The sequence below is a fragment of the Lampetra fluviatilis genome, chromosome 21, assembly GCF_964198595.1.
Source record: "Lampetra fluviatilis chromosome 21, kcLamFluv1.1, whole genome shotgun sequence".
Taxonomy (NCBI): domain Eukaryota; kingdom Metazoa; phylum Chordata; class Hyperoartia; order Petromyzontiformes; family Petromyzontidae; genus Lampetra; species Lampetra fluviatilis.
This window is the reverse complement of record NC_136295.1, coordinates 6,836,652-6,853,254: the sequence shown is the minus strand read 5'-3', so window position 1 is coordinate 6,853,254 and position 16,603 is coordinate 6,836,652. Positions and strand designations below refer to the sequence as shown.

General features: G+C 48.3%; 1 protein-coding gene across 2 annotated transcripts; it reads left to right on the top strand.

Moving 5' to 3' along the window:
* Positions 1-1,762: 1,762 nt before the first annotated feature.
* LOC144938179 (peptidyl-prolyl cis-trans isomerase FKBP9-like) lies at positions 1,763-14,900 on the top strand. Of its 2 annotated transcripts, none has more exons than XM_078865967.1 (10): positions 1,763-2,365; positions 7,025-7,170; positions 7,321-7,510; positions 8,566-8,711; positions 9,707-9,896; positions 10,359-10,504; positions 11,243-11,429; positions 12,080-12,225; positions 12,690-12,853; positions 13,315-14,900. In XM_078865967.1, the coding sequence occupies exons 1-10, from the start codon at positions 2,127-2,129 to the stop codon at positions 13,495-13,497; spliced, it is 1,737 nt and encodes a 578-aa protein (XP_078722093.1). In that variant the 5' UTR covers positions 1,763-2,126; the 3' UTR covers positions 13,498-14,900. The 2 variants fall into 2 exon arrangements, with proteins under 2 accessions (XP_078722093.1, XP_078722094.1); XM_078865968.1 differs by lacking the exon at positions 1,763-2,365 and adding an exon at positions 2,460-2,476.
* The last annotated feature ends 1,703 nt before the right edge of the window (positions 14,901-16,603 follow it).

Here is a 16,603-nt window from a genome sequence, read left to right as displayed (position 1 = left end):
AGGGGAGGCCCAGGACCGGTTCAAATTAACGTCACTGGTGTTGGTCATGAGCGGGAATCGAATTTGGGTCTCGGGGTTGGAAGCGCAGCGCGCTAACCGCTACACCACCGCTCCCCACACATGAACGTACACACCACCTACCTACCTTTCGCCACTGTGCAAAGAAGCCTTGCCAATTGTTCAAAGAGGCCCCTTTCACAGTGACATAATTTGTTGTACCAATATTAGAAACACTGTTGATGATGCCAGGTCGAACGTAATCCCTGGCCAAGATGCTTTGCAGTGACGGGTAAATATCGTTCGAATACTGCGTGGTAGCTGGGCCACGTGGTGCATGAAACTAAGTCGTGTGCCGGGTATAGCCCCGCGGGCTCTAAAGTTCCCCCATCTGCTTCATGGACATTCCTGACACCGAGTGGTGTGAGGCTGCTCTTAGTTGAAGCTTGCCTCAATACTGTCACATGTTATCGCAGTGTCGACTAGGGCTGAACGATTTGGGGAAAATATCTAATTGCGATTGCGATAAAATGTTTTAAGTCAAGCTTCAGTTCAACATTCGCTGTGTAATAGATGTAAAACATGTGATGGAGCATTACCACATGATACCATAAAGTATGAACTGCTCTATATATTCGAATGCAAGGATGAGAACTTAAAAGATATAAATTGCTTCCAAAATGTATTTATTAAAATGTTTTAATTGAAATAGAACAATCAAACATAGAACAATTGTTAAGTTAAATAAATAAATAAAGTTATAAAAATAAAAAAGAAAACAATTCCAATAAGTAATATGACTTCAAATCGCAAAAAAAATATTTCGATTTCAAATTGATTAATCGTTCAGCCTTAGTATCGACCATGGGGGGTTGTTTGACCATAACTTCTTCAACCTACGCTGGTCAATGCGGGATTGATGCACAGAGGGGATTGATGTCATTACACGGAACGCCACAAACGCACCACCATGCTTTGGTTGATTTCGTCCAAGGGGCATAAACCATCATCACGCGAACTCTGATCATCCTCGGCGGTGGCTATTGGCTGAACCGTCGTACAAAGACGATCGTCAGATGCGCTTCTGCGGTGGCCGTCTGGAACGCTCTTCCGATATTGGGAAGCCACTGGAGCTATGCACTTTTAAATCATCTACATTGAAAACTCACTTATTTATAACTGCTTCATGTGTTGTGTTGTAGTCCCCCCCCCCAGCCGCACCTCCGATTAGCACGGTTGGATACGTACGGCGCGAAAGAAGGTCAGCTTACAGGGTGGTCCAGATGTCTTGGGACCCTCAACGAGTTTAACACGAAGGCTTTTTCGCGACCAAAATTATCCATCGGAGGTTTCTGTTCTTTTGAGACCCCGATATTTCTTCCCCCTTTTGCATATTAATCCGTTTTAAATAAACCCTTTCCTATTTAAAAAAATATATGAAGTTTTTATAGACTTGAATGGGGGCATGAGGTGGAGTGGGAGGTGGTGGGTAGGAGGTCACACGACATCTGGATCAACCTTTACATACAAGGGGGTGGTGGGGGCAAGCTAGCGGGACGATGCAACTTTGTTGCAAGAGAGACGCTGGAGGTGGGGTGGGGAAGTGGGGTGGGGTATTGCCTCTGCCCCTAATACAGTGAAGCACCAAAAGGGGCCCAGCCCCACCGTGCAAAGAATTCAGAGACGTGGCTTCTCCCCCTCTCCAGTTTCCCCCCATCAGTCCCGCCCATCATCAACCCTCCTCCTCATCATCATCCCCTCCCTCGTTTCTCTTCCCCTCCATCCCCTACAGCATCGCCGCCTTCGCTCCCTTCTAGAGAAAACCACGACACCGAGCGGCCAGCGACAACAACACACAAAAAAAAACCGCAAACCCCAACCGAGGAGGAGGAGGGCGAACGTTTTCCATTGTTTGAGTTGCCTCCAAAGAAAGTTTTCACGGTTAAATTAAATCCAAGTTTGGTTTAGAATAAAACTTAGTTTGCTTTTGAGTAAGAGGGGTGTGTAACGAAGGTGAAAGTTCAACACCACCCAGCGCTTCACCGCTAATCTCAAATTCCGCTTGGCCGAGTTAGCGGAATTTCCATTTATTCCTCCCTTCGCTGGCCCGAGGTTTGACGACTTAAACGATGTCGATCAGCGACGGATCGACAACGTTGATGACGGTGACGAAGCTGCTGCTGCTGCTGGCGGCGGTGGCAGTGATCACGACCGTGTCGGGCGCGTCTGGCAAGAAGGCGGCGGTGGATGCGGTGGAGGTAAAGTCCGTCTCCTCGCCGGCGGAGTGTCCACGGCGGGTGGCGAGCGGTGACTTCGTGCGCTTCCACTACAACGGGACGTTGAAGGGCGGCAAGGCGTTCGACTCCAGGTAAGACGATCATCTCTCAACAAACACAACCACCAACAACCAAACACTACCAGCAGGTGATCGGTGCCTACTCACCCACTCGTTGAAGGGCTGCAAGGCGTTCGACTCCAGGTAAGACGATCATCTCTCAACAAACACAACCACCAACAACCAAACACTACCAGCAGGTGATCGGTGCCTACTCACCCACCCACTCAAACTCATCGGCAACCACGCTCACGGATGAGGCTCACGGATGAGGCTCCCGGGTTTCCCCACTACCACCACCACCAAAACGAAACTTTCGACTCGCATTTTGTTAAGCGGCGCCTCCCCAATCACCGCAAACTCATCAGGAACCCCGCTCACGGATGATGCTCCCGGGTTTCACCACCACCACCACCAAAACGAAACCTACTACTCGCATTTGTTCGATTGCAGAGTTCTAAGTTACGCGTTAAATGTCGCTTCTAAATCCGCTTCAACGCCCCCCCCCCGGCCACGGCTGAACAATCAGTGGAGAGTGGTCACCGAACCGCGCGAGGTTGGCTGTCATCCAGCAGTGGATAGAGAATAGGACGAATATTAATAGCACCCCTACTCTTGTCGGTGTGAGCGATGTCACAAGCTGGGAGAATATGCACTGATTTTTTTTTTTAATGCGAATTGTTAATAATTGTTGGCATCTAGCAGTGGATGGATGATGGCAAGCAGCTGCTGATGAACTGCGTGAAACAGCAGCAGCAGTAACTGCACGGTCGTGTGCACGTCACAGCTGTTCATTGCCCTAACGTTGCGAGATGTGTAACAACTAATACAATAATATTCCTTCCCGTAACTGTTTTTTTTAGGAATGTGTTAGCGTGAGCATTTTTTTTTACATTTTTTTTTCAAAAAATGTTTTTCCAATGAACCGAGACATTTTTAAAGTTCGACTACTCTTAGCGGAGTCGGTGACAGGCAGATGAATACGACATGCGCACTTGCAAAATGTCCTCTGTCTCTGTGTGTGTGTGTCCCCTCTGTGTGTGTGTCACTCTGTGTGTGTGTCTCCTCTCTCTGTGTGTTATGTCACTCTGTGTGTCCTCTCTCTCTCTCTGTGTTATGTCACTGTGTGTGTGTCTCTGTGTTATGTCACTCTGTGTGTCTCCTCTGTGTGTTATGTCACTGTGTGTGTCTCTTCTCTCTGTGTTGTCACTCTGTGTGTCTCCTCTCTGTGTGTCTCCTCTGTGTGTTATGTCACTCTCTGTGTGAGTGAGAGATTTGAGTGGCCGGGGAGCGGTGGCGTAGCGGTCAGCGCTACGAACCCGGTGACCCCGAGTTCTATTCCCGATTATTTGAACGGGCTCTGGGCCTCCTCTAGGTCGACTCGGCCTCGAATGAACACCTGGTGCGGTGTTGTCGTAAACGTCGCCACGAGGGAGACAAAGGCGGTCGGGCGTGGTTGTGCTGCCCCCCCCCCCACCTCGTGTGCCTTATCCAGCCAGCAGTGGATTAAATTGTTGTTGTTAGTTACGCAGTTGCGACAAGACGTCGGGACGGGATTGTTTATTATGTTAACATGCGGCAGGCGTGATTTCAACTTGGATCCATTTCTAGATACCCTGCTCATGTCTCGTCGGTGAGTTATCCGACTTGTAACCAGCCGGGTATCTATAAACGGATCGCTCATATTTTAATGGTAATAACAGGCGTCAGGATTATTCAGTACCGTCGGAGCTTTAAACATGTCACGTGCATACGCTATTGACACACACAGCAGTGTGATCGACACTTTACACATGCTACGTTGTTCGCATATTTCTGCAGTAACAGTCGCTGGCAAGAAGTAAGAAGTACAGTGCACAAAGGAGACACACATCCACCACAATGCAGCTACACGCAGCCAGGGGGCCCACCAATAAGCCAAAACTTGCCGCAACAAGCCTCTTCTGAGACTTCCAAACATTCTTGCTCCGAGTCGCGCTCGCAATTCACGTTGCCGTTGGGGCACGTGGCCGCTTCCCTCGTTGAAATCTCCTTGCAGTTTGTGTCAACCACTTAGACTCTTGTCCTTTCCTTCCCTGCGTCTTCCAAACTCGAGGCAGCTTTTTTTGCATCGCTACCCTCTCTCCTCTCCCCTCCGGCCGCCGGTGTTTGGTGCGTTGATGTTTGTCGACAACTCTTTGCAAAATTTCGATATAAAGCTTTCGTGACTGCAGGGATTCATCTTCTTGGTTCTTTCGGTAAAGTCACGTAGAAGGGAGATAATAAAATAATAAAAATAAAACATCATAAAATAATACAATTCTCACAACGTTTCGGCCACAACGCAAGCAGCCGTCCTCAGGTGAAGAACAGGTCTGTCGGAAAGACAGCGTCTGAATGAACACCACCAAGCTTGGCAGCGTATATTTAAGCTGGGTTAGGGGAGGAAGAGCGCCTTGACAAAGAAATTTTCATATCAACAGATAAATGTAGCATATTTATGGAAAATGCAGATATGGGTATAGTACTCTTTGCAAGTTGAAATGTCACCAAACGAACCTCAACGTCGCTAGGTGTTGCTAAGGTGGACATTAAATGGTGTCAAAAATATCACCAAACAATTGACGTCGTATCGAACATAGCAGACCCCGACATCATCATTACTACAAACCTGCAATCATGTCACGAGACCATTTACTAAGTATCAAACTGATTCGGCATCATTAATGCATATCAGCAATTGCTCCATTATCTCCATAATGGCTTTGTCTCCAGAAAGTTGCCAGTGGGAAATCCAGCTGAATCAATTGCACGGTATTTCTATGTATTGCTGATTACCTCCAGTATGGTGAAACCAGTGCAGATGTGTTTTGTGTTGAGATATACAGTTGGTTAACAATCGTCTACAAGGCCTGAAAGCCGGTGGGAGAAAATCTTTTTTCTTTTTCAAACTGGAGATACAAAAGAGAGAGAATTGTACATGTTATTACCTATAATGCAACACTGAAAATTGCACAGATACGTTTTTTATATAAGTTATAAATAAAGCTCGTTTATATCTATTTGCAAAATTGGGTGCCTTGTCTGCAAGGAAATTGGGCCACGTAGCAGTTTTCCAAGGGCATGGAGTGGGTGGAATATATCACCAACGTGGCAGAAAAAGTTTCTGCTTTTCACTGACCAATCGCTAAGGGCTATCTGGTGGCCTAGAGCGCCCATCCCCACCACTGGGATTCACATATGGAAGTCACGCCATGGCCCTCCTTCTTTCAGGGGGTCTGACATGCCTGTGGCAGATGACGACACCCTTTGCCAAAAGAGATCCAATGCATGATTCCGTTAAGCAACGCATCTTTTTTTTTCTTTCATTAATTCACTTAGGCGCAAGGAATGTTACGTTGGAGAGCTGTGGCACAATGGTTAGCACACTGCTACGAACTCGGCGAGACAAAGTTTGATTCTGTACATGGCTATCGTCATAGAATTGTAAGATCAACACCAGGACCACAGTCAGTGGGAAAGGACATTTACTAGTTTGTGCTACGCCATTCTTTCATGATGTCAAGATATTGTGCTCATCATTACACGTCAATCATTATATCTTTTTCTCGGGACTATTTAACACATTTGTTGTAAACCTCGTGTGTCCTGGTGACACATCAATGAATGAGCATACAGTGAAGCTGCCTAGCAGGGCCGCCAAATAGTTATTGAAGGCTCTAGGCAAAATGCCAGGTGAGGTCCCCCTTCTGCCAAGAAGCAGTAACGCAGTGGTTAGCGCACTGCATTATGAACCCGGTGATCCGAGTTGTATTCTGGGTCACAGCTAGCATCAGTGATTTGTTACATCTGCAGAGGTCATGAACACCACCCTCAACTTCACTTACACAGAATGATGAAATTTTGTCAAACTGTGCCCTCGTGAAATAAATGGCATCTGGACGCCTTCATGATGCAGCAGTGAATTGTCAAATGGCTGTAACACGTAGTGTTTTGTTGCTAAAACGCCGAGGTCTGTAACCAATGAATTCACACATCTGTTTGTAATTTCCCCTTTGCACCACATTCTTCCTTGTAAAATAGGCTTTTTAATTATTTCTCATGTAGTTATAAATACACACGTATTATTAATAAAATCCTTTACTGTTTCGCCCATGTGCAAATACATCTACAGTATTTACATGGATATTTCTGAATCATAGCTTTGGAGATGTCTTTTGCACCATAGCTGTAAATACATGAAGGCTGCCACGGACAGAAAGGGCTCAAATGTGTACCACTTTTGGTTTTCAGATTTTAAGTGGAATCATTTACAAAAGTCTTTCATTCTAACAATAGTAGTATGATTATAGTAATGATGATGAAAACAAACATTCCATGAAATAAAAAGTAGTACAGCATGAAGGTAATTTAAAAAATATCGTCATTCATCACTCCGTCAGTAGGTGTCTCAAGGGAGCAGGCATTCGGTTTAATGTTTTTTTGGCCACTCTCCAGGGCAGGTCACTCTTTCTCAAACACCACGCGTGCATTTTGCAAAGGAGAAACTTCGATGATTTTTCTTTTATACATTGCTCATCTGGTTTCTTCAGCCATACGCGGAATGATGGACAGCCGTCTTTGGATAAATCAGCAGCGGCGTGGTGCTCTCAAAGGGACACTTTAACACAATAAGATGTTTTTGTGTTTTTTTGCTCCTGCTATTGTGTGCAGCTACGAGAAGGGCTCCACCTACAACATGTTTGTGGGAAAGAAGCTGATGGTCGCCGGCATGGATCAGGGCCTGCTGGGCATGTGCGTCAACGAGCTGCGGACCATCCGTGTCCCCGCGGCGCTCGGCTACGGCAAGGAGGGCCTCGGTACGGGACACTCGCACGCGACACTCGGACAAACACCGTCTCGGTGCACCACTGCGGCGGCCTTTCGCGGTTGTGCTACAGAGTGGAGACGCGGGCGAGCGCTTTGAATCTCCCTCCTCTCTTTCTCTCCGTCTCCCACCACATGTGCAGGCGACTCGATCCCAGCCAATGCGGAGCTGTTCTTCTCCGTGCTGCTCGTGGATGTGTGGAACCCCGAGGACAAGGTGGCCGTGCACACGTACTCCCTGCCCGAACCATGCGAGCGCAAGGTGCAGTCCACCGACTACGTGCGCTACCACTACAATGGCACACTGCTCGATGGCACACCCTTCGACTCCAGGTAAGGGATGAGGATTCAACTTTTGCATTTGCGGTGCGCCTTAGAGAGTGCCTCGGCATCACAGTTCATCTCAAATAATTCTAACACCCTGCTGCAGTGTCGTCAAAGGGACAGCAGTGGCAGCTGGCCCTGTAAAGAGTGAAGTGTACTTTGGTGAACCAGATCAAGTGAAATACCAACATGTAAGATGATTGTTTTTGTACAGTCCTCGGTGACCGAGTTTAAACTACCAACTTGCTATACTTGAGAACCCCGTTGAACCACAAGTGGCTGATACCTGGATTCAAACTCAGGCTCTCAGTACTGCCACCTCAGTACTCTGACCTCTGACCCTAAAGCACCCAGCGACCTGCTGCTGCACTTTTTCTGTTTTTTCTCACATGCATCTTTCTGTGATTAAAATATACAAGGGCCGATTTAACTCCCCAAAAGATGTTACTGTTTTACTTGTGTTAGCTAAAGTGTTTAATGAAATGCCACTTGACCAAGACCTCACCTTTAAATAGAGTAAATCTATAATTCGCGTTTTTTAGGATGAAGCAACTGTATTTAAGAAATTGCACATGGATGGCACGAAGATTATTTCATCCTTTGCCAAACATCATCATGAGCCATGTCAATCCACTGCTGATTGAAGACGTCCTCAAGTTGACGGCCACTTTTCACAATCTTGCACTGTAATAATCCCCCAAGCACCTGTATATGCGTTAATTTAACTCCAACTCGTCGGTTGACGTACCCTTGAATGCATTGCATTCCTTGGCTACCGCTTTTCATTATTGAGATATAAGAACACTGGAAAGGTGTGCTTAAAATCAGCAGGAAGACACAACTCCCATCATGCTTTGCATGCATGTCATGTGACCAACTCACAGCATGAACAATGTTCTGAGCCTTGTTTACGCCACCAGTTCGACAGAGCTGAATGAGTGGCATGTTTCTAGACCATTGGCAATCATTGTAAAACATGCCACCCTGAATTCCATTGTCTTCGGCCCCCCATCCTTCATAACTAATTTGTCGCTCCAAACCCAATCCCACTGTGCCTTCTACAGTTACACCCGCAAGTCGACGTACAACACGTACGTGGGCATGGGCTGGCTCATCGCGGGCATGGACCAGGGCTTGCTGGGCATGTGCGTTAACGAGAGGCGCTTTGTTACCATCCCGCCTCAACTGGGCTACGGAGAGTCTGGATACGGTGAGCGTATGGCCCCTCCTGTCTCATTGTGTGTGTGTGTTACAGTTTGGGGGGTGGTCGGGTAGTGGGTGGTTAGCGCACTGTGCTGCAAACCCGGCGAGCCGAGTTCAATTCTCATTTTTGACCTATAACAGTGGCGAATATTTGAACCGGTTCTGGGCTTCCTTTAGGTAAACTCGGACTTAAATGAATACCTGGTGTGGTGTGTGAACATCAGCACTGGGGAAACAAAGGTGGCCGACAGTGGAGTTGGCCCCCACCCCCTCGTGTGCCGTGCCAGCCTTCATAGGTGCTCGCTAACAGCACTTGCCGCAGCAATCTGTTAAAGGCTCTGCGGGGGATCTTTTTCTCAATTTTATTTCGGTACACATGGACCCTCTATAGCTCTGTGGTGTGTTTTTGAGTTGTACCACATGTTGTCTAACATGATGTCTGACGTTTAGTGCGTGTCATGGGGATTATTTGACCATACTTCACACTGGTCAGTGCAGGTTGGTGAAGGTGGGGAGCACGGACGTTGGGATGTAGCACAGTACAACAGTGGAAATTGCTGCACTGCTCTCTGCTCACAATGTATCCTCGCAGCAGCCTGTGTCACGCATGGCGCTCGCCCATCACCTGCATTGTGCCTGATCTCATCAGATCTCGGAAAAGGCAAATAACAAAGAAACTCGACACATTTGTCAGCAACACGAGTAGATGACATTTCGAGCAATAGCCCTTCTTCATTGCATATAAACAGAGCGGCGTTGTGTTTGCATCATGCGATCTCGGAAAGATGCTCAGTAGAGTTGAACCGCACAGCGTGGGGAGGTTCTCATCCAGCAGAGGATTGACAAAGCAGCTATACATCTACATATCCTCCTGTGTTGTGCACGCTTATGCTGACCACAGGGTGAGAATGCCAACTCTGCGCTGGCGGCGTTTCTGCCCGTAATCCTTGTGCTACATTTTGTGTGTCTCGTTGTCTCCTTACTGCGGCGTCACGCGCACAGACCCCGTGATCCCGGCGCAGGCCAGCCTCGTGTTCGACGTTCTCCTGCTGGACCTGCACAACCCAAACGACCGGGTGGACATTAAGACGTACCTCGTGCCCGAGAACTGCACCCGTAAGACCAAGTCGAGTGACTACGTGCGCTACCACTACAACGGAACCCTGCTCGATGGGACCCCGTTCGACTCAAGGTGCGACCTTCTTCACAATGTTCGCAGTGCCACGCAAGATGCCCCCCCCCCAACCATCGCACGCTTCTGCGGCGGTCTGGAACGCTCTTCCATCCGATATTAGGAAGTCACTGGGGCTATGCACTTTGAAATCATGCAGATTGAAAACTAATTTATTTTGAACTGCTTTTTGTGTTCAGCTTGTTGTCCTTCCCCCATACCTCCGATTAGCACGGTTGTCTGCACACGGTGCAAAAGAAGTTCAACATATGTCACAAATAAAAAAAAATGCGCAGTCCTTTATCGAAGGGCATGGCATGCGGCATCAGCCATGGGGGGTTGTTTGACTATACTTCACTGACACGCTGGTCAGTGCAGCTTGGGGTCTAGAGCGAACCCAGGACCAATTCGGATATCACCTGACAGCCGGGCTTGTAGCTTCATTTCTTCGAGCTGTAATTTATCCAAATTCTTGCATTGCAGCCACTCGCGCAACCGGACGTACAACACCTACCTGGGGCTGGGCAATATCATCGCGGGCATGGAGGAGGGGCTGCTGGACATGTGCGTCAACGAGCGCCGCATCGTCACCATCCCGCCCCACCTTGGCTACGGAGAGGGCGGCACAGGTACGACGCGCCCGCGGAACACAACCTTGCTGCAGCAGCTTCCATCCAGCGGCACACTCTGTTGGCTCGGGTTTCCGCCATGCGGCAACACTTCAATGTACGGTCAGCTCTCGATTAACGATGCAGGGTAATGGTGGGGAGGGATAGCCCGGATACTTGAGTTGCACCCATAAATGTCCACCTCCTTTTCCACAAACTCCTCCTTTGGATGAGCTCTGTGCTTACTTTTAGCCTGTTGCGTTGGTAGGGAAATTTCAGGCCCGGTTATGACCACAATCTCCTTCGTTAATTCCCCTTATTTTCTAGACGATGGGGCTGATCTCTCCTATTTCTGTCTCGCACCAGCTTCACAGCTTACTTGTCGCCATTTTTGTCTGATATCTTTCTTCGCTATGCCAACCCAGCACATATGTTGCCCTCCTGGACATGCGCGTAGACCTGGTCACGCGTGTAAATCTGGACACGTGTGTAAACCGCCGGGGTCATCTTTCTTGGATCATCTCCATCAGTGTCACCACCTCTTGTCCCACTCGTTCTCTTGTTGCTTCATTTCGTATTTTCAGAGGTCTAGACAGACACGCTCATTTCTGCACTTGCTCATGTTTATCGGTTGGATTTCCTCAATGTCGTTGCTCTTGTCAAAAACATCGAATTCATCGAAACAACATGAGGCTTAGCATATACCCCAAACTGGTTATCTTAAGCGTCGTGTCTGCTTGTGTCTCCGAATCATGCAAGGCTCCATCCCGGGCTCGGCCGTGCTGGTGTTCGACATCAACCTCATCGACTTCCACAACCCCAAGGACGAGGTGCAGACGGACTCTTACTTCCAGCCAGAGGAGTGCTTCCGCAAGTCGCGCAAGGGAGACCTGGTGCAGGTGCACTACAACGGGACCTACATGGACGGCTCACCGCTCGACTCCTCGTGAGGGCACATGCGCGGATACGGGACGATGGGCACGCGACACCCGTGCGATCCATCTTGGGTGCACTCACGGCGGCCTGTCGCGCCATTTATAATCACGTTGAGGGAGATGTGCCCTCAGGCCCCGTAAGTCAATCGACGCAATGTGACAACGATTTTTGGTGGGAAAATGGCGGAAGTAGCGCCGTATTCGTGGCGGCACTTACCCTTTTGGATGAATCTCTAAGACCATGACCGGGCCTATGACCCAAGTCACCCGGAATGCACCCGATCTCACCAGATCTCGAAAGCCATGCAGGGTTGAGCCTGGAAAGTACTTGAATAGGTGATCACCATGCACAGCAGATTGCTCATGGCTCCTGTGGGGCTTGGTGGTGGTTAGCAGAGGGCAGTGCAGCAAACTCCATCGTCTATGCTCCCCACCTTCACCCCTCACTGACCAGTGTTTGCGTACCAACTCGCACCGACCATCATGGTTGAAGTACGGTCAAACAACCTCTCACCACTGACACAGCATGGGGAGGTTCTCATCCAGCAGTGTCTGGACAAGAGCGCGAATGCGATCACACATGTTGAGCACCTGCGTGCGTATTTGCTCTGTTTTCTGCGCACACTCACACACACTGTGCCGACGTGTGCGCGTGGGACAGGCACAAGTATGGAAAGACGTACGACCTGATACTGGGCAGTGGCCGTGTGGTGCTGGGGCTGGACCAGGCGCTCACGGGAATGTGTGTCGGCGAAAAGCGCATGGCGATCATCCCTCCGCACCTGGGATACGGCGAGCAGGGCATCGGTGAGGGATTTCAAACCAGTGCCGCACGGATTGGTTTCATCTCTGTTTTTTACTCGGTTCCCTACCCCCACTCCACCTCGTGCCACGTTTGCAGGAGTCTTATAACGTTTCTCTTTGGCCAAAGCATCGGGCCGAGACCTTGACAAGTCACCTAACATGTCTTGAGCTGGATTCTTCAACTGCATTTAGCAGCAGGCCACATAATGAAACTAGCAATTGCTGGCAGGCCATGTGACATCATACGTCACGTGATGTCTTCATGCCATTTTTTCTCTGTGTCATTGGCACCGTTATCAGGACCCACGTATATGTACATATGCTGAACTTCTTTCGTACCGTATGTAGCCAACCGTGCTAATAATTGTATTTGCTCTATCCGCCCGTGCGTTAGTTTCCTGCGCCTCTATGGGTGTGTGCCTCTACTTAATGCTCGTTTTCGCGTTTCTCCCGGTGTCTCCTCACAGATGGCGACGTTCCAGGGAGCGCCGTGCTCGTGTTTGACCTGGAGCTCGTGGCTCTGCAGGAGGGCCTGCCCGAGGGATACCTCTTCATCTGGGACGGGGATGTGCCCACCAACCTCTTTGAGCTCATGGACAGCAATAAAGATGGCCATGTTGATTTGGAGGAGGTGAGATACACTCGCACGCAGGTGGGCATAGCGGAGGAGAGAGAGCTCGTTAATTAGAGGTGTAATGGTTGACCACTCCGCACTTCTACCCAACCCTGTGGATTTAGATAAACCATCGTGATTTTGGGTTGCAATTTGATCGAAGAATCGGTTCTTTTTTACTATTTTGTGAATGGGGGGGGAGGGGCATGACCGTGTCAATGTTAACGTTAAACACATTTGAAATATAGTCTACTTTTTTGCATCATGCATTGTCCTCTAGTGTTCAACCCCGATGCATGTAAGGAAAGGCTGCACTGCCTGTTGCTTAATGGAACAAGTATTAAGAAGGGAGGCTGAGCTTTCAGCAGGAGAGGGGGGGGGAGCTGTGTAACCCCCTCTTAGCCTCTCCCGACGCGACGGGGCTAACTCGCCACCGACCTCTGACCTCCTCCCTCTGTGTCGTCGTCTCGTGTGCGCAGTTCACCGCCTACCTCAAGGCGGAGGTGGCGGCCGGCAAGGGGCGGCTCGCCCCCGGCTCGGATCCGGACAAGGTCATTGGTGAAATGTTTACTAACCAGGACCGCAACAAGGACGGTCGCATCACGGCGCCGGAATTCAAGCTGAAGGCGGAGGAGGATGCCGAGAACCACGATGAGCTGTGATGAGGCTTGGGAGGAGGAAACTACATGAGCTACGTTGCCTGTATCTCTCCCTAGAAAGCAACGCGATGTTCACCCCCCCCACCCTCCCCACCCCCCCCACACTCCCCACCCCCCTACCCTCAGCTATTCCCCCACCCTCTCCTCCCTTCCTGGGGTCCCCTCCTGTATCACCTGCCCTCGCAGTCGTTTGCCCACCCATTCCAGCCATCCTGCCGCCCTCCCTACGGCTTTGCTGCTCAGGCTGTGCCACCTCCCCCAGCAGCTGTAAGCAGTCTGTCCTTCAGCCACACGGAGCCACCGTAATTCCGTCTCGCTCGAACGTGTGCCTCTCCTGGCAGAAATAGATGTCGCAAACGGTGGAGCGAACGTTCATTAAAAAAAAATGCAAATGAAGATTATTCGCTAAGTTTCGACGCAGGCCTTAACCTCCCCGTGCCTTTCATATCTGTATTGAGGAGCCCGCGTGGTTAGGAAATGTTAAATAGAGCCTCATGGACGATATTTAAACACGGTTTCAACGGACGAGGGCGGGTGTAGTTGTTGGACATGTTGTGGAAAATTCAAAAGCACGTGTGATGTTGCTATTTTTTAAAACTATATTTTAATACGTTTTTTTTGTTTAATATGGTCTTTTAAAAATATGCATCGTTAAAGATGTATTCATGGTTTTGTTTTGTTTACATGGGAATCCTCCTGTGTCCAAATAATATTTCGAAAGGGTTCTGCTGTGGGGAGTTTGTCCAATTTTTGTTTTAGTTTTTGCATGTGGTGTTATTAGTAGAAGGGGAGAACAATGAAATTCAGCACTGATAAATCAGCAACTTACTTGCTGTACTGCCTCTATCCTGCAGGTGTCTCTCAGGCTCCAGCTGTTTTTTTTAATACAAATGCAGTAAAAAAGAAAAAAAAATTGGCAGAAATGTCCAATGTCAGAATATCAGAATGTCCAGGATTATTTTCAGTTAAAAGTCTGGAGCGGAGATGGGCGATTTGGCCTTTATCCAGCGGTGGATTCAAAATTGCTATGATGAAAGGTGCTGAAACATTAATGGAGTATAAAAAAATAACGGTGCGGTTTGCGGAGCCTAATTCATGCGTTTGCATGAGTGAAGTTTCTTGCCAGTGTTATAGAAAAGGTCACAGCTGCTATTTTCTGCAGTTGTGTCTATTGTTGTGGCAATGCTGAAGTTGTACCCCTGTGTACAGGTCTGTGTGCTATGCAAATAACTTGCAACATTTCTGTGAAATCCGAGTGTCGTTTGGGTTTCAGGTAGCAATGCGCAGCTTTACGCCCACATTTGATGGGCATTCTTTTAAGTGTTTTTCTAATCAATTCTGTTATTCTTGAACATTGAACCTTCTTTTTTATTTCACCAAATTAAAGTGCCTACCCTTGAATAAAAGAGTGTATGGTTTTAACGTCCCACACCAGTCTGCTGCCTCAAAAGTATACACCCTCAGCATCATTAAACCACACAAAGTTCCACGTGTGTTATTTTGCAATGAATTTGCATATTTTAAACAGCGCCACGGGTGTCCAAGTGGTTCTCTGGGAAGGACAACCCTTTCAGTGGTTGTGGCATGGATATAGGAGAAATTACTAATGGATTGTATGCTAATGGTAAACTAAAACTTACTTACTGAGTAAAGCCCACTGAGCTATGAGCTCTTTTATTAGATATCTCAAAGTAGCTTTTGGAAATTTACATTAGCCAAATCCAAATGGCGATTTGAAAATGGAGAAAATTTAATGGCACTAGAAGGAGAGTGCAAACTCCGAATAGGCAAACCCATGACCTGCACAACAGGCAAGGGAGATAAAATACCACCATAGCACCGTGTCATTACATCCTTCAACCATTATATGTACACAGGTAGGAACAATAGTTCCACACTGCCCACCAGGGATTATTTGTCTGTCGTGCATAGCCACGCCCTCGATTTGTATTTCATAGAGCGCTGCGGGCTGGGCTCAGCACCACGTGACGCGCCGCCCCACGCAGCTTGCGCCGCGTGACCCGGATCGCACGAATGCGCTGTCCAACCAAGTTCCTACCTGCCCACTACGAAGGAACGTGTTTGAGCCGCATGTCACTTAGATAACCCGAGCATGTAGTTGTATACAGCCAGTGTCCCTACTGGACGTCTCAGGTTTAGTTTGAATACGGTCTTGCCCGCTGCATCTGCCACCATTTTAAAATTAACCGACTATTGGCTCTTGGCCCAAACTGTCCAGCAATAATTGACAAGTGGCACCTACCAAAAGTTAACTACTTTCCAAGAACGGTATGCTATATTTCCTTATGAATATTTTAGGGGCATTTAATATGCAATTAAGGAAAGTTGGCTTTAGCAGTTGTGGTAGCTAAAAAAAACTCCAACTAGGGCACAAAGCGATTGTGCAAAGGGGATGGAGTAATGGGGAAAAATATGGGGACGAGTGATCTTGGAGGGTTACCACACCAAAAAAGGTGGATTAATTACTTAACTCCCAGTCTGAAATCAGATAGACCTCATATGCATTCTCCACTGTGTGTATGCAGCAAGAACACCCCACAGCCTGCAAAATAAAAGTCCAGATTATACCGTTTTATTAGCTCATCTCTTTATACTGGAACAATTATCCAGCATCACGGAGATCTAAGCTCAATCCTGGGTTTCGGCCACCAATAACTCAACCAGTTTCTCAAATTACAGCAAATGAATACTTGCCCAGTCAACCATGATTACTTAACAAACACATTCCTGCGGAGGGAGCTGGTAGGAACGATGGGTTGCTCGGTCAATGGCCAGGGTCAACGGCGGCGTGGTGTATTCCACAAATATGCCCGACTGTGAGGGCTGGCACAAGCCGGCGCGAGTAGGTTAAACGTTGAGTTTTATAAGGGCACCACGGGGTGACCATTCCCTCCCCACCCAACCCCACCTTCCCCACCCAGCCCCTCTCCACCCTCCCCTTCCCGCACGACGGACGGACACAATAATCCCGTGGGCTGGTATAACCATGAGGTTCCTACCAGTATAACCCCATCAGCAATTTTTTGTACTTAATTCACCCAAAATACGAACCATTGAAATACACTTCCAGCCATGTTATACTTGGAAC

What these genes read in the sequence shown, in the direction of transcription:
- LOC144938179 (XM_078865967.1), top strand. Translation starts at nt 2,127, where the DNA reads ATGTCGATCAGCGACGGATCGACAACGTTGATGACGGTGACGAAGCTG. An exon ending in CTACGGAGAGTCTGGATACG is followed by an intron (nt 8,712 to 9,706) that starts GTGAGCGTATGG and finishes TCACGCGCACAG; the next exon opens with ACCCCGTGATCCCGGCGCAG. An exon ending in GGGACCCCGTTCGACTCAAG is followed by an intron (nt 9,897 to 10,358) that starts GTGCGACCTTCT and finishes CTTGCATTGCAG; the next exon opens with CCACTCGCGCAACCGGACGT.